A 23,147-nucleotide genomic window follows, 5' to 3' on the forward strand; every position below is an offset into this window, starting at 1 on the left:
AGGGGTGCAGAGTCGGACATGACGGAAGTGACTTAGCACGCATGCATGGCAGAAACCAACACAACATTGTAAAGCAATTATCCTGCAATTAAAAATAGATTCAAAAAAGAATTTTAAAAGAAGATTCCAGATCTAAAATTCATTAAGGAACTTTTCAAATCAAAGAGGTCATTTTAGCTTAAGGAACGGAGCTGAGCTACAGCTGGAGTTTCCTATTTACCTTCCATACTATCCGTGCCAGAAAATACGCAGAAAAGTTATCTGCTTATATCATGCAAAGTAAGAACAGCATGGACCTTGAAAAAAACAGAATAAAATTCTTTGGGAATTCCAGCAAAAAGGTCAAATAACTTATAAGGGAGAAATATCAGGCTGGCTTTAAAGTTCACAACAATATATATGTATCATTAGAAAGCAGTGGAGGGGTAAATTCACAACCCTCCAGGAAATAGAAGTGTGAGCAAAACGTTATACCCAGACAGACTGTTGAACTAGAAAGGCAATGAAGTGAAAGTTGCTCATTAGCGTCTGACTCTTTGTGACCCCATGGACTATACAGTCCATGGAATTCTCCAGGCCTGAATACTGGAGTGGGTAGCCTTTCCCTTCTCCAGGGGATCTTCCCAACCCAGGGATCGAACCCAGGTCTCCCGCATTGCAGGTGGATTCTTTACCAGCTGAGCCACCAGGGAAGCCCAGAAAGGCAATAGTGGGTACTTTTGACCATACAAGAATTACAAAAATGTATTTCCTATATATGCACCTTGAAGAAACTGTTAAAAGATAAACCTCAGTTGCACACAAGCTGAACAGAGACACTGTAACAGGAGAGAAGTGAGCCTAAAATTGGTTTAACTTGAAAACTAAGGGAGAAACATCTCTTGGAATCACATTTCTGGTCTATAACATGAATCAATGACAAAGAAACAATAGAACTAATCAAAGTTGGGAGAACTAGATGGTTGTGTAAGAATATTGGTTATTTCATCTTTTATGATCAGAACTCTAAAAGTCTTATTTATATTCTGATAATTCAAACAGTTGGGACTGAGTATAGTTTAAGGTGTAAAGTAAGCATTAGAAGAAATAATACTTACACCAGTACCTACTGAGCTGGTGCTGGAGAGAAGGAATTGGAGCTATTAAATCATCATTGTCCCTAGTGTTTCCAAAATAAAATATTAAGCATTAAAAATAAAACACTAATATGTCCCAAAACAGGATAGAAAGCTTCCAAGGCATAGTCAGCTACCCAACCCACATAAAACAAAAATGTATACAAAACTTTAGAGAAAAAATAAAGCAGTAAGAGAAAGCATAATGTGATCCTAGAATCACATATTTTTAATATAAATGGCATACACTTATTGAAAGAGAAGAATCTCCGTTTCTATTACAAAGCAAAAGCCAAGCAGGGCTGAATATACATGATAAATCTAAATCAGATTAAAAGTAAAACGACTGTAACACCATACTGGCTCACATATATGCGAAAGTTTACACCCTCAATACAGACGAGGATAAATCAGGGCAAAAAGCATTGACTGTGTTAGAGTTGTTGAAGGTGAGTTGTGCCCACCAAGAAGCAATATGCAAGTCTTAATCCTCTCCCTGAGAATGTGATCTTACTTGGAAATGGGGTCTTGCGGATGTAATCAAGTTAAGATGAGGTCCTCCTGTTAGGCTGGGCTCTGACCCAGTGACTTTGGTGTTCTTCTATGAGAGACACTTGGACAAAAGACACACACGGAGGGCGACGGACGTGTGAAGCTGGAGAACAGTCTGATGCTATTCTGCCAATGAGCCAAGGAACACCCGCGACTAACAGCAGCTGCCCGAAATTAGGAAGAAGCAGGGAAGAGCCTCCCTAGAGTCTTCAGAGAGAACACGGCCTTGTGGACACCTTAATTTTGGATTTCTAGCCTCCTATACTGAAAGACAAATTAATTTTGTTCTTTAAAAAAAGAAAAAAAAAAGAGTTCTCCTGCTGATCTTTCAGTCCAAATTTCCAACATAGGAAGAGGGGCTGAGTTCCCATCTCCTTTTCACTTAATCTTTTAAAGTAGGGCGGATTCATGTTGATGTATGGCAAAACCAATACAATATTGTAAAGTAATCAGCCTCTAATTAAAATAAATAAATTTTAAAAAATAAAAAAAATAAAGTAGAGAATATATCATGTCCACTAAATTGCATGCTGTTTTCTTAAAAAGGAGTCAACCAGAGAGCTCCTTGCTCTGAACGTGTAAGAACGTGTAGGAGTATGAACACTCTCATACTAATCTGATAACTCATCATTAAGCTGCGACAGTAGAGCGGGACAACAAAGACTTTTAGAACATGGTCAGGACGTGCCAGGAAATTATTTGCATGCGGTTAAAGGAGCATTTGCAGACAAACATTATGTGTAACATTGGAGCTGTTTCTCCTTCAGTATGCACAATAGGAACCTTTCTGCCCCAACAGCCCAACTCACTGCTAACCTCCAGTGGGGACTCCCAGGCAGAGATGTTCCCAAGGATCACTTTGCACATGTTCTATATCCCCTCAATGATCTATCACATACCACTCTTCCATTTTATCTGTTCATCGCCTCCCCACAAACTAAGACATGGTCCCAGCTTTCAAGCTGTAGCCAAATGCAGACCACTAACACATTAATACCTAAAATGCAGTAACTGCCTCAGTGAAGTGAAGTGAAAGTCGCTCAGTTGTGTCTGACTCTTTGCGGCCCCATGGACTGTACAGTCCGTGGAATTCTCCAGGCCAGAATACTGGAGTGGGTAGCCTTTCTCTTCTCCAGGGGATCTTCCCGACCCAGGGATCAAACCCAGGTCTCCTGCATTGCAAGTGGATTCTTTACCAGTTGAGCCACAAGGGAAGCCCAAGAATACTGGAGTGGGTAGCCTATCCCTTCTCTAGCAGATCTTCTTGACCCAGGAATCAAACTGGGGTCTCCTGCATTGCAGGTGAATTCTTTACCAACTGAGCTATCAGGGAAGCTCAACTGTCATAAGAAAGGCATAAATAAAGAACTAAGAAAAGATACATGTAGATGGAATTACTTCTTCCTGGAAGAGGCATGGAAAAGAAAAGAGATACATTATTTACTTGGGACTCTACAGGATATGGGGGCTTCTGATTCAGGAGATGCAAGAGATCCGGGTTCAATCCCTGGGTCAGGAAGATCCCCTGGTGTAAGAAAAGACAACCCACTGCAGTATTCTTGCTGGAAAGTTCCATGGACATAGGAGCCTGGTGGGCTACAGTCCATGGGGTCGCAGAGTCAGACATGACTAAGCATGACGACCTCCACTACAGGATATGCTGGAGCTTGCAAAGTAGATAGGAAATGGTAACCCAATCCAAGCCAGCAGGGCGTATGAGCAAGAACATAGTGTGGAGGGTAGTTCTATTTGTCAAGGCAGAAAAGTTGAGGCTAGGTTATGAAGGATCTTGCTGGCAGAGGACTGTGGAGGTTCTTCAATAGGCACTGGGAGTCTTCTTGAAGGCTTTGTTCCCAGGTGAGATTTGAGTTAGGATTATAATTCTAATGGAACTGAGGAGGTCTTTATGGGTTCAGGAGTCTTAACTGGCAATCTGGGAACCTTCTAGGGAGGGGCTATAATATACAGTGCACATTCCATCTCATGTTACGGCCGCCTGGTCTCTTGCCTCCTCCTACCTGTGCTCAACCCTGGAAAGTCCCAGTTTTTAAAAGCTGAAATATAATTGACATACAACATTATATTCATTTTAGGTATACAACATCATGATTTGATATTTGCATATATTGCAAACTGATCACCACAGTGAGTAATTAACATCCATCACCACTTAGTTACAAATTTTCTTCCCTGTGATGAAAACTTTTAGTATCTATTCTCTTAGCAACTTTCAAACACACAATATGGTACTATTAAATATAGACGCCATGCACTGCATTATAGTCTCATGACCTATTTTGTAACTGGAAGTTTATAACTCTGGATTTCCCTCACCCATTTCACACTCCCCTTACCCCCTGCCTCTGGCAACCACCAACATGTTCTCTAGATCTGTAAGCTCAGTTTTTGAGGGCTTTTTAGTTTAATATTTCATATACATATACAATTGTGCTCATTGCCCATGCAAGCAAGGTAATACTCATACTCAAAATCCTTCAAGCTAGACTTCACCAGCATGTGAACTCAGAACTTCTAGATGTACAAGCTGGATTTAGAAAAAGCAGAAAAAATGAGAGATCAAATTGCCAACATCTGATGGATCACAGAAAAAGCTAGAGAATTCAAAAAAACATCTACTTCTGCTTCACTGACTACACCAAAGCCTTTGACTGTGTGGATCACAACGAATTATGGAAAATTCTTAAAGAGATCGGAATAGCAAACTACCTTACCTGTCTTCTGAGAAACCTGTGTGCAGGACAAGAAGCAACAGTTAGAACTAGACATGGAACAAGGGACTGGTTCAAAATTGGGAAAGGAGTACATCAAGGCTACATATGGTCACCCTGCTTAGTTAAATTTTATACAGAGTACATCTTGTGAAATGCCAGGCTGGATGAATCACAAGCTGGAATCGAGACTGAAAAGACAAATATCAATAACCTCAGATATGCAGATGACACCACCCTTATGGCAGAAAGTGAAGAGGAACTAAAGAGCTTCTTGCTGAAAGTGAAAGAGGAGAGTGAAAAGCCTGGCTTAAAACTCAACATTCAAAAAACTAAGATCATGGCATCTGGTCAAATAGGTGGAGAAAAAGTGGAAACTCTGACAGATTTTCTTTTCTTGGGCTCTGAAATCCCTGCAGATAGTGACTACAGCCATTAAAACACTTGCTTCTTGGAAGAAAAGCTATGACAAACTTAGCATATTCAAAAGCACAGACATCACTTTGCCATCAAAGGTCAGTCAGGACAGTCGAAGCTATGGTTTTTCCAGTAGTCATGTATGGATATGAGAGCTGGACAACAGAAAAAGCACTGAGCACTGATGCTTTCTGATTTATTTCACTCAGCACAATGTCCTCAAGGTCCATTCATGTTGTCACAAATAGTAAGATTTTATATTTTATGGCCAAATCATATTCCATTGTATGTGCATATACATATATATGGCATGTTTTCTTAATCCATTCATCCATGGATGGACACTGAGGTTATTCCCAAATCCTGAATATTGCAATGCTGCGATGAACACGGGAGTGCGGATATCTTTTTGTGTTAGTATTTTCATTTTCTTCAGATAAACACCCAGAAGGGGAAATGTGGATCATACGGTAGTTCATTTCTGGTTTTTGTGAAACCTCCATACTGCTCCCGTGGTGGCTGTACCAGTTACATCTCTCCCAACAGTGCACAGTGTTTCTCCACGTCCTCGCCAACACTTACTTCCTGTCTGTTTGATGACAGCCATTCTGACAGGCGTGAGGTGATACCTCATTGTGATGCTGATTGGCATTTCTTTGAAAATTAATGATCCTGAGCATCTCTTCATGTGCCTGCTTGCTTTCTGCATGTGTTCTTTGAAAAAAGGTCTATTCAGATCCTCTGAACAGTTTTTAACTGGCTTATTTGGTTTCGTTTTTTTTTTTTTTGGCTATTGAGTTACATGAGTTCTTCACATATTTTGGACACTAACCCTTTATCAGATATAGAACTTGCAAATATTTTCTCCCAGTCAGTAGGGTGCCTTTTCATTTTGCTGGAAAGACCCAAATTCTTAACCCACTATTGTGTGGAGTTGCCTCTGTTTCTCAAAAGTCTTGCCCCCAAAATAACACATATGTGCTCGTTTCTATGCTACATAATTATCAAAGCATTTTTTTTTTCAAAGAAAAAAGAGATATTTTTGTTAAGAGAAATTCTACCAGTTGTTAAAGATAATATAAATTTCTGTATCTCATCACAGCTAACACATCAACGTTCTAAATATTTTGCACATAATGGTTTTCACAATTATGCTTGAGAAATACAAGGCAGGATTCCCAAGTTTACTTCAGCAATTCACATCCAAAGTGAAAATAACTACATGACACTGTGTGAAGCTTGTTTTAAAAAAAGGTTTATTTGTTACAAAAGTGTTAAATACTAAAACTAAAAACATATAAATTCAGGTCAGGCTATATTAAAATACACACATACCCTTCTTTGCAAAATTATTAAAGACAGAATTAAACAGATGATTTAAATTAAATAAAATACGCGAGGACGTTTTGTCTGATTAGCTGTATCAGTGTAGTGTAGTTTTTAAAATTAGAGTTGAGAAGTTCAGCTGTCCAGAAAGTCAAATTGACCTAATTCTTCAGTTTTCTGCTTTGACCCAACAGGAAACCACCATGCTGGATTAGACAGGGTCAATTTCTGTTAGGTTTCCAAAACCTTCTACAGTATACGCCTACTCTGCTACAATAATGAACACAGAGTAGTCAGAAGTATATAAAGGGTTATATAAGGTGAAAATCTGGCCCAGAAAGAAAAGGCCTTAGTTCTATTGATACTATACAGTATCTTCTCTAAATAAAATGACTGATAAATATATTGAAGCAGAGATCAGCACAAAGCATACATTCATCTAGAAATAATCTTTCAATTAGAAAAACTCTAAAAGAGAACTCATTTTCCAAGATAGTTTGTAAGTTTTTTTTGTTTTTTTTTTTAAAAACCTCTTGTTATTTTAAATCGAGTTAATCCAAAGGTATTGAAGAGTCTAGGTTTAAAGACTAACTTGATTACTGTTCTGACTAGCACAGGAGAGCTGTGACACTTGTGAGTCACTCGCAGGTGGCAAAGAACTTTCATAATCAGAACTACGTGCTCAATGCCACCAGAGCAGCAGCTCCCAAACCCAACTTTCACGTAGGTCCAACAACCTAGAAACTATCTATAGTCTACTGATGTGTTAAATAGTATTTTCAAGGAAATATTTTACTTTAGCACTTATATTTTTCAGTTTCCTAGATTAAAAGTTACTTAGACATAATGCTGTAATTAATGTAGGGGTAAAGATATGCTTATGAAAAGCAAAAGGCTATCATTACATTTTAAAAGGCCTTAAATGTGAATGAATTACTAAAAATCTACTTCAGTATTTATTCTTTACAATGTTAATCCTTGTCAAGTGTGGGAGTTGATTAATTCAAATGAATTAAATACAAAAACTAAAAATGCATTCCAGTAATCTTTATCAACACAATCCAATTAAAAACAGGTTTCTTGTAAGATATTTGTAGGGGATTTTTTACTGTTTTATTCTGACGGTGTTGGCAAACATTCAAGAACTATATAGTATTGTGTCTAATCTATGGCATAAGACTGTTTAAACAAACCTTAGAATAAGTGGGCAAAAAGTATGTGTATTCTAAAGTTACTGGAAATTAAAATAAAAATATATTCCAATACTTTATTACAGATGAAAAGGATGCTAACAATAAATAGTAATCTGGTTTTCCATCTCTCAGCTTGCAAGCTTCTGATGTAATTGTTTCTGCTGACATGTGATTTAAAAGAAACTATAATTCTGTCCTCTATCTTAGTACCTTTTTCTTTCCATGTAACAAGTCTTGATTTATATCCTTTCTTTGAACTTACAAGATAAAATCCTGAAGGACAAGATTCATGTTATTCTTCATTAAATACCCTTTCGGTCCACAGAGAGAATTCACATAGTTCAAGCCACTGATGTCTTAATGTTAGTAAATACACTGAAAGAAAGAAAACTCTTGGGCCTTTGATTGCAAATTCTCTAGAAAGCATCTTTTCCTACGAGCATTTTCATAAATGCATATTAAAGTCACACCGGCCAGTCACTTTTACCAACATCCTGGTCTTAGAGAATGATCAGCAAAGTATTTATCTGTGTGGAGCCAGGACTCTGAATGTCTCAAAGTGAAGCCAACGTGACGCATTTCTCACTTGCCAGTTGAGGTGGCAGAGGAGAGAGGCCCTGGGTGGTGCAGAGGAGAGAGGCCCTGGGTGGTACAGACTTCCCGGTGGGGGAAATCCCATGTGATCTCTTTCCTCAGCAAGCTTCCTTCTCTTTGCTTGATGTCAGTGCCTCTTTTCTGCTTTCAGAGAAGATAATGTTCTGACCAAGACAACATACCCTGCGTGGAGATATGCATGATCTGCCAGTACAGAGTGAAAATGCAGGGCCCTCCTTCACACATGAATTTTAAGGTGGCAATCGCAGGGTAGTGGACCAAGCATGGTGCCCGTCTAAGCAGGGGGCCCGTGTGAGCACAAAGGCTACACGGCCACAAAGCCAGCCCTATACAGATTTCCTGGCTAATAAGAATCATGGAAGAGAGGCAAGGTGGGTCAGGTGGATTGTTCAGACAAAAAACACATTTTTTTTTTTCATTATGGTTTGAACATTGTCACTTGATTTGGAATGAGGTGGCATTTCACGTTTAAAATCCCAGGAAAATTTCTAAGATCTCAGTCTGATCAGTCTTCTAGATTTCTCATTATAGAAACAGTCATACTGGGTCTTTAAATGGCCCTTATTTTAATAGCGCAATTAATCAGATTATGAAATTTCTGCATTAATACTACATGATTTTTAAAAAATTTGAACATTTCTTAAATGGAAGGGGTATTCATATCACTAAACCAGTAAGGAATCTTGAAGGGAAAAGTAGCTGTACACAGCTTTATATGCTAGGGTGAAGTCTTCATTTTAACCTACAGTATACTTTGTTCCCTTTTAAGATCACAATAGTAGTTTTTTCCAACAAGATCTAATAAGCACGGTAAGCTGAATGGTGATTTTTTTAAACTCCCATATTGGTTTCGGTTGCAAGAATTCTCCTGGAACCCAGAAGTACCCCATTCTTCATAATAACAAGGAAAAAATGCATGTATATAAAAATTCCAGGTCACATTACTAAGCAACGACACTTCCGGGAGTGAATATATTTCCTGTATTCCGCAAGCTGCTTCAAGTACATAGTCGATGGCCATCTGTGCTTTTCAACAAAACTGCGTTCTTCCACTAAAAGTTTTAGAAAGAGAGTATTAATTGAATATATTTTATTTGGGATCAACTTTCAATATTAAGTATTGGTTTTGCATGCAACAGATGAGATCCACGCTCTGCTGTACACTTCCTCCCCTCCTCTCAATCAGTCATCAGGATTCACGCTACTCTGTGATTTACAATTACATACATCATGTCACTGCTTCATCAAGTAGTATTTGATTATGTCCTTTTTTTTCCTCTCCCCCAAGTAAGACTTCTTTTTCCCGGAGATAAAGGACTTTGTGTTTTTCATTTAGTTTTCTCTGTCGCTAACTCAACCTTCCAAACTCTGAAGTCCTCTCAATTCTTTTTCCCTCTGCTCCTAGACTTCGTCTTTCACTCTGCTTTCTCTAGTTTTGATGAAGCACAACTTTTATTAGCTTCCTGAAAGGGGGGCAAGCATAAAAAGTATTTTTGAGACCTTGTTTGTGATGAAGCATCTTACACTCAACAGATCATCTGGTCTGGTATGGAATCTTCCCTCAGTATGTTGAAGACAGTACTCCATTGCTTCCTAGTTTTCAGGGTTGTTAAGAACTCTACTACCATGCAGATTCACAGTCGCTGATAAGTCATCTGTGGGTTTTTTTATTCTATGAACATTTAGATTTTCCTATTTATAAGTCGGTGTTCCTGCACAGCCCAATCATGGACCTTGTTCATTCATTAAGCTGAGCACTTAGCGGAGCCTTTTAATATGCTGACTCCGTTTCTTCAGTACTGGGATAACTTCTTCTATTATGTCTTTGATAATTTCCTCCTCAGTGTTTTTTCCTTTCTTCCTGTATTAATTTCTATCACCCAGATACTTCACTCCTGCATTGAGCCTCTGACTTTTTTTTTTAAACCCTTTTTCTCCTGTCTCTTTTTGTCCTACTTTCTAGGAGATTTCCTTACCTTGACTTTTCTACTCGTTTATTTATTTAGTTGTTTGGTTGTTCTGTTATGGTTTTTTTTTTGCTATCCTATTCTAATTTTCAAGAGCAACTTCTTGTTCTTTTATCGTTTTCTTTAATTATGCTAAGATACATGTAACATAAAATTTACCACCTTAACTATTTTAAAGTGTACAGATCAGTCATGTTATGTACATTCACATTGTTGTCAACCAATCTCCAGAACTCTTTTCATCCTGCAAAACTAAAACTCTACACCCATCAAACATCAACTCCTTGTCCCCCCTCCCCCACATCCCAGCAAGCATTATTCTACACTCAGTCTCTATGAATGCTGTTTCTCTTTTATAACATTCTATCTTTGTTTTACAAACATGTATCTCTTATTCTTTGCAGATATTAATGGTTGGGTGTTTTTTTTTTAAGATTTCCTCTACTCTTTGTTCCTATAAATTCCTTTTCTTCTATTTTTCTTCATTTTGTTTTGGTATTCATCTTTCCCATTGGACGACAGAGGATGAGATGGCTGGATGGCATCACTGACTCGATGGACATGAGTCTGAGTGAACTCCGGGAGTTGGTGATGGACAGGGAGGCCTGGCGTGCTGCGATTCATGGGGTCGCAAACAGTCGGACATGACTGAGCAACTGAACTGAACTGAAGAGTGCCTCAAATATCAGTTGATCCTCAGTTAACCTCTTCATATTTAAAAGTGAAATGCTAGAAAACTGTTTGGAAGTCTGTGGGGCACGGGCAGGACTTGCTGACTGGTGAAGAGTCAAGGTGGCAGTCAATACCTGGCTGCCCAAACTCTAGAACCTGAGACGGGAGGAGGCTGGAGGCTTACTGCCTAATGTGCGCACTTGCACGCGATCCCTATGTTTTCAGTCCAGCTCCTTGCCCCAATCTCAGCTACACTCTGAGTTTATGATCCTCTAGCTTTTTTGGTTTTAACTTTTCCAGGAATAAACCCCCGATTCTTGTGATGATGAGGGAGCAGTTCCCTGCCTGGGTGGGACAGAGCACAGCAGAAGCATTCAGCTAGCTCTGCAGCTTTCAGCCCCAAGTCTCATTTTGCTTTCTGAAATACCAGGTCTCGCAAATTTTTAAGGCTTTACAGTATTCTGCTGGCTGGATCAGCTTGTTTCTCGTCAGTATTCCCTTCTGTGGGCATTTAGGTTTCCTTCTGCTAAGCCAGTTTCCACTTCTCCATCTACTGTTTGTCTCCATCTATTATAATTTGGATTAGCAAGGTCCTGATCCAGGCTGCGGGGCCTAGCTGCTCAGGGAAATTAATTGTACATTTCAATAGGAAGCAAAGGTGATATAAGACTGCTGCCTCAGTTAACATTAAAGAAGAGAGAGAGAAGAAATTTATCGTAGATGAGCTCTGGTAGCCAGCAAAAATCAAAACAAGATCAAAAAACCTGTTATAATATATAACATAATACTGAGATAAATTAAACAGAATAATGAATTCATAAGTGCCAAGGGTAACATATTCCTGTGCACTGCTGTTTGCTTTCCTACGAATCTGGTATGTAAAATACACCTAGTATTTAACGAGCTCTTTCACTGAGTTATGATGTATCGGCGGCAGCATTAACGTAAGATCTTTTCCAGTCTCACTTTTCAATTTCTAAACACCTCTAATGAAGAAAAATTCGCAGGTAAGAGAAAACATTTCTTATAATTCCAATAATAATCTGGTAATTTTTGAGGCTGAAAATGAGCCATTCTTTACGTAAGCTGTAAAGGGACTGTGACATGAAGCCTTTCAAGTTCAAGGGACCATGTGAAGTAGGCCAAGAGTTAGGCATCTGGGAAGAGAGGAGACTGGGGCACCATGTCAGATACACGTGCAGTCACGCTCCATTCCAGGGTGTGGCCAGCTCGGAAGACGGGCCCAGAAGCACCAAATCTTCCAACTTTTCAAAAGAAGCCAGAAATTTCAATTCTTAAAATGTGACACATTACAGTGTTTAAATATTGACACTAAAAGAAGTTATAATACCATCTGGTAGAAATAAGATCCTTGGGCAAGTTATATTCAACCCACAGACTTGTCAATTTGTGACTGCTGATATAGGCCATCAAATTCTCCCTTATACACAGGGGCTTTTTTTTTTTTTTCTCTGCCCAAGAGGACATATCACAACAGGTCCTAGATGTGAACAGGCACCACTGAATCAGAGCACTCAGGATACTATTTTTATTTCCATCAAAGGAACATTAGACAGTCACTGACATAGTCTTGTGTTCTTACCCTGCCTTCTCAAATTACACCCTGGAATCCTGCTTCTCACTATGCCAGGTGGTCATAACATGCTTAATAGGCAGTTGTATAAATAATAAAATAAAATAAAAATGAATAACTCAAAGGACTCAGAGAACATCTTTCTCCCTAAGTTGCAATGGTACTCCATGGGTATCCTGTTCGTGCATGCTCAGTCGCTCAGTCATGCCCAACTCTTTGTGACCCATGGACTGTAGCCTGCCAGGCTCCTCTGGCCATGGGATTCTCCAGGCAAGAATACCAGAGTGGGTTGCCATGCCCTCCTCCCGGGGATCTTCTCGACCCAGGGATTGAACCCACGTCTCTTATTAAGCCTCCTGCTTTGGCAGGCATGTTCTTTACTGCCAGCGCCACCTAGGAAGCACACGTGTATCATACCTCTATGCAGAACAGTAATCGGAAAATCATCTTGTCTTTCACGAATGAAGTTGACTTAAGGTGACTTATAGGTGGCCCAAAAATCAAAATGTCCATTTATTTCATTTTTAATTGCCTGATTAAAGAATAACTGTGTAAGAATGCCCCCTACTAACAGCAAGGGGATGTATGCCTTATGTTTAAGAATGAACTCTGGTTCTTACACAAAGTAAACAGCAAATATCTACTGTTCCTGCTATGATGTGTTATGTTCCTCTCCTGCACTGTTAAGATTCTATGAAAGAGGCTCCCAACAGGCATCCAGTGTGTGCTGACTGGCTGAACACATCTGCCCAAAACTGACTGTGTGTTTCTTGGTTTCCCTAACTATGCGATGAATAGGTGAATGAAAACAAGAGAGGTGGACATCTAGCATCAGATTCTCTTTTACAAGCCAATTTTTACATAGAATTCTAAGATTTCCACAGGTAAAAAGGGAAGTACTCTGGATGAAGGTGGCTGGCAGGAGTTCAACAACAAGCTCTGGCCCCTACCCCTCCCTCCTCTCTGCTACCCACCCCACTCCTGCCCACCTCGCAAGACCTTTGGCCATTGCCAGGGAGATTTCTCTGCTTAGCATCTCAAACTACTTGATTGGGAGATCTTTACCTTCTCCTTTTTATCAATAACTTGATTGCTCCTTGACTCTTTTCTAGGCAATAACATGAGAGAACCACTGTATCTAAACTGACTACCTTGATGACTCTTCTATTTTCATTTTCTTTCATCTTATGCAGCACTCAGAAGCTCACCGTTTGACTGGTTTTAAACTCTATAATTTACCTTAAAAGATCACATTAAGTATACCCTTTGCTCAGTAAACTTTGCAACACTCTTTGATCAATAAAAAAATTATTATTGCCAAGTAATATGATGGATGTATACAGGGACAGGAGATAACCAGTACAAGTCGGGATAAATTTTTCTTTATAAGAAGAGAATTTAAAAAGCTGAACTATTTAAATGTCATTTCTGACTTAGATGGTTAAAACCAAATCTCATTTATCACAACCAAATACCATGTGAGGCCACTTTATCTAATTCACAAAAAAACGCATTTAAAAATGGATGGGAGCTACGAAACCAGCATTAGAATGTGTCTTGTGCAACACAGGTCAAGCTTCTTATGAAACACAGGTATTATTAAGAATCCTCATTACCACACTGCATACTTAAAGGGAATGTCTCACACTGACTTACTTTTTAAAAACTACTATTCCTACAAATTATGTCTCAAATCTAAGAAAAAGAGTATCATTGTCCCCAAAAAACATTAATTAGCAATCTACCTGAAAGATCCTGAAATTCAGGCTTTTGACTGAAGATGAGGTAGTTAGTGGCGATGAAATGAAGCAGCCAGGTAGAGAGGCAATCAGAGTGGTGAAACTGCAAGAAAAATGTAAAGGGAAATAATATTGCACATAATGACCATCAACATGATGATGCGATCGAGGGAATGGTCCAGGAGAACTCACAGAGGGCCCAATTCCATGTTTAATGTGTCTGGACACGATGCAACCTTCAGCCCACTCTGACAGCAGGCAGGAAAAGGGAGCCTTACTAACAAATCATAATAAAATCACATCAATAAAGAAACCAGATCGAATGAAGAAACAGTTATGGTGGCCACAGGAGCTTAAAGGCTTTTAAGCAGATGCATGACTACATCTGTGGGTAACAAAGTCTACTGGAGATTCTTGAGGATTTTCATTTCAGCTTTTCATCTAAGGTCATGGCCTTCATGAACTACACTTATATCTGTGTGGCAGAGAGGTGATCAGAGTTAATAAAGGTATACACTTGGCCATATCTCAACAAATTCACCTGCAGAGAAAACCAAAGAATATTCTGAGGAGGGAATGTCATCAATCTAAGGGTATTGGTTTTAACATGTAAGTATTTCTGTGAGGTTATGGATGAATGGCTGCTTATAACTGGCATGTACGTTGCACTGAGCAGGATTTCCAGCACATTTATCATCCTGAGTTCCAAAAGTTAGTAACAGGGAAACTCAGAAACTTGGCCATGACATCATCACCTTGGTGCCAACCCAGTGACACCTCCAACCCATGACTAATCCATCCAACCACGCAATTCAGATTACAGTAATTTGCTGCAGGCAACTTTGGAATGCGAGGCTTTCAATGTTACTGTGGTAAAATATGCGTCACATGAAACTTACCATTTTAACCACCTTTAAGTTTGTACAATTTGTTGGCATTAAGTATATTCACATCATCGTGCAACCATCACCACTGTCCACTTTCAGAAATTTTTTATCATCCCAAACGGAAACTCTGTACTCATTAAACAATAACTCCCCCTTTGTCCTAACCCCCGTCTCTGGCAACCACTGCTCTATTTTCCCTGAGTTTGGCTATTCCAGGTAGCTCATATAGGTTATACAAAATTATGTACTGTTTGTCTTTTTTCTGACTGATTTATTCTACTTTATTCTATAAGGTCCCTGAGGTTCATCCATGTGGCAGCACGCATTAAAACTTCATTACTTTTTAAGGAACAAAACTGGGTCATTGGCAGTGATAGGGATGAATCTAGTCTGTCATACAGAGTGAAGTAAGTTAGAGAAAAAAATCAAAGATCATATATGAATGCATATATGGAATCTAGAAAAATGGTACTGGTGAAGCTATTTGCAGGGTAGGAATAAAATGTACAGAACAGATGTGGACACATGGGGGAAGAGAAGGTTGAGATGAATAGGGAGATTAGGACTGACATATACACACCACCATGTGTGAAATAGATAGCTGGTGGGAAGCTGCTATATACCACGGGAAGCTCAGCTCGGTGCTCTGTGATGACCTAGGTGCTCTGGGATGGGGTGTGGGGGATGGAGCTCAAGAGGGAAAGGGATATATATATCCATATAGCTGATTCATACTGTTGTGCAGCAGAAACTAACATGACATTGTAAAGTGACTATACTCCAGTTAAAACACACACACATGGGTTTCCCAGGAGGCACTACTGGCCTGCCAATGCAGGAGATGCAGGAGACCCAGGTTTGATCCCTGGGTTGGGAAGATCCCCTGGAGGAGGAAATGGCAACCCACTCCAGTGTTCTTGCCTGGAAAATTCCATTGACAGAGGAGCCTGGTGGGCTACAGTCCATGGGGTCGCAAAGAGTCAAACATGACTGAGCAACTGAGTGCACACACACACACACACATGTCATAATATATGCAAACTTCATTCCTTTTTAAGGCTGAGTAATATCTCACTGCATGTATCGCATCTGTTTAATCCATTCATCTGTTGATAAAAATTTAGGTTGTTTCTATCTTTAGGCTAAATACATTAATAGATTTCTTAAGTGAAAGTCGCTGTCATATCCAACTCTTTGCCACCCTATGGACTGTAATCCATTGAATTCTCCAGGCCAGAATACTGGAGTGGGTAGCCATTCCCTTCTCCAGGGGACGGTCTCAATCCAGGGGATGGTCTCAACCCAGGGATCAAACCCGGGTTTCCCACATTGCAGGCAGATTCTTTACCAGGGAAGCCCAAGAATACTGGAATGGGTAGCCTATCCCTTCTCCAGTGGATCTTCCCCACCCAGGAATCAAACTGGGGTATCCTGCATTGCAGGTGGATTCTTTACCAACTGAGCTATCAGGGAAGCCCTAGCTCTCTTTGAGATAAGAGAATGACTACCCACTCCTGTATTCTTGTTATACTCAAAAATAGTATACAAGCAAGAATACCGGAGTGGGTAGCCATTCTCTTCTCTAGGAGATCTTCCCAACCCAGGGATCAAACTTGGGTCTCCTGAATTGCAGGCAGACTCTTTACCATCTGAGCTGTCAGGAAAGTGCATGTAAGCAGTAACTAATAACTACATTGAAAACAGATTTGTAATCTCAAATCTTGAAGAAACTCAAGTACCACTCTTTTTAAGTTATAATGTGGGTATATTTTAACATGTATATTCAAATGTCCCTCTGATTTTAATTATGTTGGCGTTGTTCATTTGCTAAGTTGAGTCCAACTCTTTGAGACCCTATGGACTATATCCTGCTAGGCTCCTCTACCTATGGGATTTTCCAGGCAAGAATACCGGAATGGGTTGCCATTTTCTCCTCTAGGAGATCTTCCTGACCCAGAGATTGAATCCATGTCTCCTGCATTGACAGGTGGAATCTTTACCTCGGAGACACCAGGGAAGCCCTGATTTTAATTATACAAAATCGGAATTTTTGAATTATAAGAGATTTTATAGTTCATTTAATACTATATCACATTTTAACAATCTTTTTTCACTTTATGTTTTCACTGATTAGAACACTGCCTACAGGCTGTGACTTCAAGAGAGAGGGAGATCACAGAAATGAATAGCTGGCTATTAAAAGCATGGTTCAAGGGCAGAATTTTATTTTTGAACAAGATTTAAGATTTTATAATTATGGGCTCTTGGCAAGAAATGAAATGCATCCCACTGGAAAAACTACATTTTGGGAAGAATATACACTGACTCGAGAGGACAGTTCAAACTGAAATAAATAATGGAATTTGTAAAGACATTTAAAAAAATACCATAAAGCAAATGCTACAACATTTAACAGCCCTGTGAAGAATAGTAATGATGGAGAAAGTACCCCTCACCCCCAGCAAACTCACAAGGAAACTGTCAAAAACAAAAATGGTGGCTTGAAGAAACCAAATATCAATGCACAGATTACAAGAAGTTGAACGTAACACTTTAATATGAGAGTAAATAGGACTTCATAGGAGTCACCAAAGTCTGCCAAGATAAGTTTTAAAGGAGAGGAGGAATAGGGCATCTCTACCTCGATCCAAAGGAACTGATCTGATTAAGGGCCGGGGAGGGGAGCCTTTGTTGCACATTAAGATTCCAACCTGACGGAAATATATGAATCTGAAGGTACAATCATGGTAAAGAACTGAGACAGGTTAGAGGAAAGTTCCAGCAGAAGTGAGACAGAGAATACCAAATCTTCTTATCTGTACCAAAACTGCGGATGATGTGGGACTTCCCTGGTGGTCCAGTGGCTAAGACTCCACATTCCCAATACCTGGGGCCCGGATTCAATCCCTGGTCAGAGAACGAGACCCGACAAGCTGCAACTAAGACCCGACACAGCCAGAATAAAGAAATATGTTTTAAAAAATAAGTAATCATCTCCTGCCTAAAACTCTTTGTGACCCCTTTCTCTATTAAAATTTTTTTAAAAGTATGAATGATGTTTTCCTGATATACAATACAAAACCAGCAGAGATGATAGAGGGATTGCAAATTTCAATTATTCAGAGAGCCACTAGAAGGCTAATTGTGCCAAAAGACAGAAGTCAGAGACGCAACGAGGGAAAGGTCAACCAAAGTCTGACCAACAGATGAACTGGCTGGCAAAGCTCAACCTCAACCTAGGAACTTCAGAGAGGACTGGGAAGAAAACTGATCCTTTTTCTGATTCATGTTGGCAAATTAGGGACTGCCAGGAACAGACTAAAGGAAAACGAGCGAAAGCAGGCTTAATGCTAGCAAACATAAAAGTCTTCAGAAACAGTAAAATTCAAGCAGAGTTGGTGTCTTAGACTTTAAAAATTCAAGGGGAAAAATAAGGATACTACTCACACAGTCAGAAACTGCACATTCAGGGAAAATAGGTCAGGAAGAATTTCTGACAATACAATCATAATTCTCACGAGGAACCGTGTGGTGTGTGTGTGTGTGTGTTGGGGAGGGGCACTTAAAGAAATCAATGCAACCAAGCAGAGAGTTCTCTTATGCGTGAACTATATAAAAGGTACTACAAGATAAGGAAAACAAAGCTTGTACACATTTTTTTTTAAAGTATGAAAGACTTGTTAGAATGTATGAAAATGATACATCAAAAATGAATGTGAAAATGCTAGAAAGGATAAAAAAGAAATTTTAACCTAAATCTAGAGAATAGCTATTAATCCCAAGCTCAATGTAATTATATTTCAAAGACAGATAAAGGTTAATCTCTTCTTTAAAATTTGTTTTTCCTGTAATATTAAATACATCTGATCTGAGGACTTGATTATGAGAGAAATGAAAAATAGCTATGGAGATAACAAGAGAAGACCTAGATGCTTTAAATGAATTCCCTTCCATTCCCAGAAATGGACACAGGGATTAATGAATTCATCTCAGCATGGAGGCTGGAGAAGGAATGGCAACCCACTCCAGTGTCCTTGCCTGGAGACATCCAGGGACAGAGGAGCCTGGCAGGCTGTAGTCCATGGGGTCGCAGAGTCACTCACGACCGAGTGAGTGACACCCAGAGCACGGAGGTAAGCTTTTAGTTGTCAGAGAGTCAGTCCTTTGCCCCCTTATGTGGCTCTGTCTTAGTAACTTGGATGAAGACAAACTTGTCATATTTTCCTAATTCTGGATGTCAAAGTTGATAGGGACAACCAATATGTTGTATGCCAGATAACATTTCACAAAGTCCTGATCATCTGTTATGATGGACCAAATACATTCTTGTGAAAAACAGAAGGTTCAGCTTAATGTAAGTCCAGAGTCGATCACTGTGCCCTGACGGCTGTCTCAGGGCAGGCCATGGAATACTAGAGTAACTCCTCACACATTGAGACACTTCAGTGAAAGATGCTTGAAGGAACTGACAAGTCCGTCAACACCTCCAGCAAACAAGCAGAACTGTAAAACATGCTCATGAAGTGAACAGGCATACGGAAGAATGAAGGAATGAACAAATAAACGAGTTCAGACTAACCATCTCTTATCAGTATGTATGAATCATCCAGTGTCGAAGAGAATGCCAGAAAAAAGCCCTGAAGGAGTGAGTCAGCAATCTAAACGATGACTCCATTTTTCTCTCAGGAATCCTATGATGGGATCATTTGAGGGAAATTCAAGGGAAGTTCTATTTTCTCTACTGCCTGTACAGAGCTATACAGCATCACACACGACTGACGCGAACAAGGACCACCATTCAGTTGGGAAAATTCCATATTGGCAACTATCTCCTTCGAAAAGCATTGCTCAAAAACACTATGCTCCGAATTATCTGCAGATGTGTTGTCAGGGCACATTTACTCATGTAGCCACATTTCCAAACTAATTTTCATCAGTGAAAAAGTGAAACTGAAGTCACTCAGTCGTGTCCAACTCTTTGCGACCCCATGGACTGTAGCCTACCAGGTGCCTCTGTCCATGGGATTTTCCAGGCAAGGGTACTGGAGTGGATTGCCATTTCCTTCTTCAATTTTTTTTTTCCATTAATTTTCATTAGTTCGTAAGGGTAATGGAACTCTTGAGAAACAAACAAAAAAATGTTTGAAGTAATATAATTTTTTTTTTTTTTTTGAAAAATCAACCAACCAGAAACGTAGGGGCCAATTACCTTGGCTTTTTTGAGCAGGTCGACTATGTCGAGGTTCATGGACGCCAGCTCCCGGCTTGGCATGCTCTGCAGCTGGGTGATGATGAAGAGCTCACAGATGTGCTGCAGTCTGGACACCTGGTACATCTCCGCACAGATCAGGAGGCACATGGCCTGGAAAATGCCGGCTGACGCAAGGAAGGCAAAGAAGAGAGAATGGGCAATAATAACACAGTCTCCTTTCTGACCTAGCCACAGAACAACAGCAAAAACGAAGAAGTGCTGACTGTACCAAGCAGTGTCAAAGAGAATGCCTAGAAAAGGCCTTGAAGGAGTTGAGTCTGCAGTCTAAACGATGACTCCATTTTAAGTGGAATTCATTCACGCTTTTGGACTCAGAAGTGAACCTGTTGTTGTTGTTGTTTTTAATTCTCCAGAGAAAGAGATTCTACCGTTGCCCTTAATAACCAACTCCAGGGCTAATGGGCAATTCTGTCTGTTAGCTACACTAAATCCTTGCGATTTTTTATTCTGGCTTGGGTTTGTTTGGCTTTTATTGTGGTAAAATAAATGTAACACAAAGTTTTAAGTTAAACAGAACATTACATTTTAAGTGCTTAGTTTAGTGGCATGAAGTATATTCACATTGGTGAGTAATCACCGCCACTCCCTTCTCCAAAACTTTCTTCTTCCTCAACTGACACTCTGTACCCATTAAGCACTAAAATATCCCCCTTCCTTAAACCCCTGCAGTCACCCAGGTTTTTTTTGTTAGTTTTTTTTTTTTTAAAACACTTCTCTGTATGTCGAATGATTTTTTTTCATGTAATTCTTTCTTGTCCCTCTTTAAATGTAGCAAGGAACCAAGAATAGTGTATATAATAAATATTTATCAAAATGAACAGATTATTTTCCTTTCTGCAATCTCCCAGTGCAAATATTCCAGTATGCAGGTTAACTTTCTGTTTATTCATTTTGACTCATTTCCCCCTCACACTTCACCTTTTACCATTTTTAAAGTATTTTGTCTTACAGTTTTGCTGCTTTTATGAGCATTTTTTTCTAATTAGTAAGATAAAACTTAAAATCCAAAGCTTCGATTACTCTAGTGAGAGGGCGACTGAGAAAACAAATTTCCTTATTATTCCAAATCCACTCAAATATTTTAATATACAAATTTTTCCAATACCAAAATAATAAAATACCCAGTAACAGACATTCTGATGAGAATCAACGCTTTCATTTTTACTAAACAGCAATGATAAGCCAGTCTCTAACACTAACGACTGTAACTGACTCCAGAACACTCTATAGATGGCTGCAAGACCAGAACTGATTCAATTAAAAGAATTTTCTGTCCTGGAATTTCTAAAACTTTTCACTAGAGGGCTCATGACTTATTTAAAACTCAGGAGATTTCAATAACAAACATTTCTGAATGTAAAACTAAAGCAGTCAGCCTGAAGACAGGTATGGTCTGAAAGGTGTATTTCCTTTTTATATTGGCAGGGTGCCTGGCCTGGTCCTGGTAACCAAGGCCTCAGGCTCCTGGACTCCACCACTGGGGCTTATTCTGGTTGTATCTGCAGCGGGAGCCATCTGGTGGTCAAAGGATAAAAAAAAACTAGTTAAAAGGGGCTTCCATGCCTGCATCCCAAGGCTCCGGGTCTGTGGCAAGGATTCTGCAGTTTATCTAAAGTGCCTCCAGGTCCAGGGAACCTGCAAAACCTGGTCCACTCTGCAGCTGCCACAGACAGTTCCCAGTCAACAGTCGGTGAACAGGGAAATAAATCCTACAGTCCACTGGGCATTCTAAACCACTGAAGAAAAGTTTTTGGATAAGTCTGCTTTAGGAGAGTATGATGTTACTCTTCCATACTGCAATAGATCTTGCCTACTGGACTTTTCTAATTAAACTGATATTTTGGCTTCCCTTGTGGCTCAGCTGGTTAAAAAAAAAAAGGCAGCATTTTTAGTATTAAAAGTTGGAAAAAGGCCATCCTCTGGGCTAGAGTGACAACCACAGGAATCTCAGAATATTGAAATTTCTTGAAAGTGCCTCAGTCAGAAGTCAGAGCCATAAAAGTGGCTGCCCAACCCTATTCTCCTCATGAAAGCACAGTGTTCTGGGGAGCTCTCCGCCCTAATCTGCGGCAGTGGAGTAGCCGCTGAGTACCATGAGACCCCTCCACCTCAGAGGGCCTGCCATGATCAGCGTGCTGTCGGCGCTGCAGAGACACGTGAACTTATCCCAGGGTCTGAGAGCCCACAAGAGGCACCCAATCACCACTCCTGCACTTGAACTGACTATGAAAATTCTCTGTTGTCCCAACATCACCTCCACCTGCTTGGCACATTCCATGATGTCAGCTCCCACAAACCTTAAATGAAAAGAGGTTTCATAGAAAGCAATGTCTCAAAATGGATTATCAGGAAAGAAAGAATTATGAGATTCTATTTAACATGTGCTTGTTGCTTAGGTCTTGTGTCCAACTCTTTTGCGACCCCATGGAGTGTAGCCCCCGCCTCTGGCTCCGTTGTCCATGGGATTCTCCAGGCAAGAATACTGGAGTGGGTTGCCAATTTCCTTCTCCAGGGGATCTTCCCGACCCAGGGATTGAACCCATGTCTCCTGCATTGTCAGGCAGATTCCTCACCACTGAGCCACGAGGCAAGCCCGACAAAGGAGAAAAGGGCAGTAGAGGATAAGATGGTTAGGTAGTATCACGTCCACTCAATGGACATGAATCTGAGCAAAGAGAAGGCTGGGAGACAGTGGAGGACAGAGGAGCCTGGCGTGCTACAGTCCATGAAGTCTCAAAGAGTTGGACATGACTTAGAGACTGAACATCATCATCATCTAACGTGTATAATGGCTCACCTGGGCAACAGGAGTCTGTATATAGATATTCCAAGAATGACAAGAAAGTCTCTTTGGAAACACCATAAACTGGAATCAGAACACTCTTTGCTTCCATGTAATTCCCGTTAAACATGGCTGCCATCACTTCACACCGGGCCACCAGGATGGCCCTGTGGGCCGGCACCGTCGTACCTGTAAGGTTCAACAGGGAAACAAAGCTAAGGGCCATAAGCTTGCTGAGTTCCTGTTCTAGCAATTTTCCTTCTAATCAGAATGGTACTGCATTAGGC

The 23,147-nt window shown here is 40.0% G+C and overlaps 1 protein-coding gene across 2 annotated transcripts in view; it reads right to left on the minus strand.

Annotated features, from left to right (window-relative positions):
* The window catches only part of RHOBTB3 (Rho related BTB domain containing 3), an 84,526-nt gene that overhangs the window by 19,723 nt on the left and 41,656 nt on the right, over positions 1-23,147 (minus strand). The window contains exons 9-12 of one of the 2 annotated variants that reach the window (XM_027545570.1): positions 22,876-23,049; positions 20,016-20,182; positions 13,926-14,022; positions 6,653-8,999 (exon numbers count right to left, since the gene is read on the minus strand). In XM_027545570.1, the coding sequence (XP_027401371.1) occupies positions 8,884-8,999; positions 13,926-14,022; positions 20,016-20,182; positions 22,876-23,049 (554 nt within the window). In that variant the 3' untranslated portion in view covers positions 6,653-8,883. Of the gene's footprint in view, positions 1-6,652; positions 9,000-13,925; positions 14,023-20,015; positions 20,183-22,875; positions 23,050-23,147 lie in introns of those variants that run through there. The other variant, XM_027545571.1, reaches the window with a different exon arrangement.

This window comes from Bos indicus x Bos taurus, chromosome 7 (genome assembly GCF_003369695.1).
Source record: "Bos indicus x Bos taurus breed Angus x Brahman F1 hybrid chromosome 7, Bos_hybrid_MaternalHap_v2.0, whole genome shotgun sequence".
Lineage (NCBI taxonomy): Eukaryota > Metazoa > Chordata > Mammalia > Artiodactyla > Bovidae > Bos > Bos indicus x Bos taurus.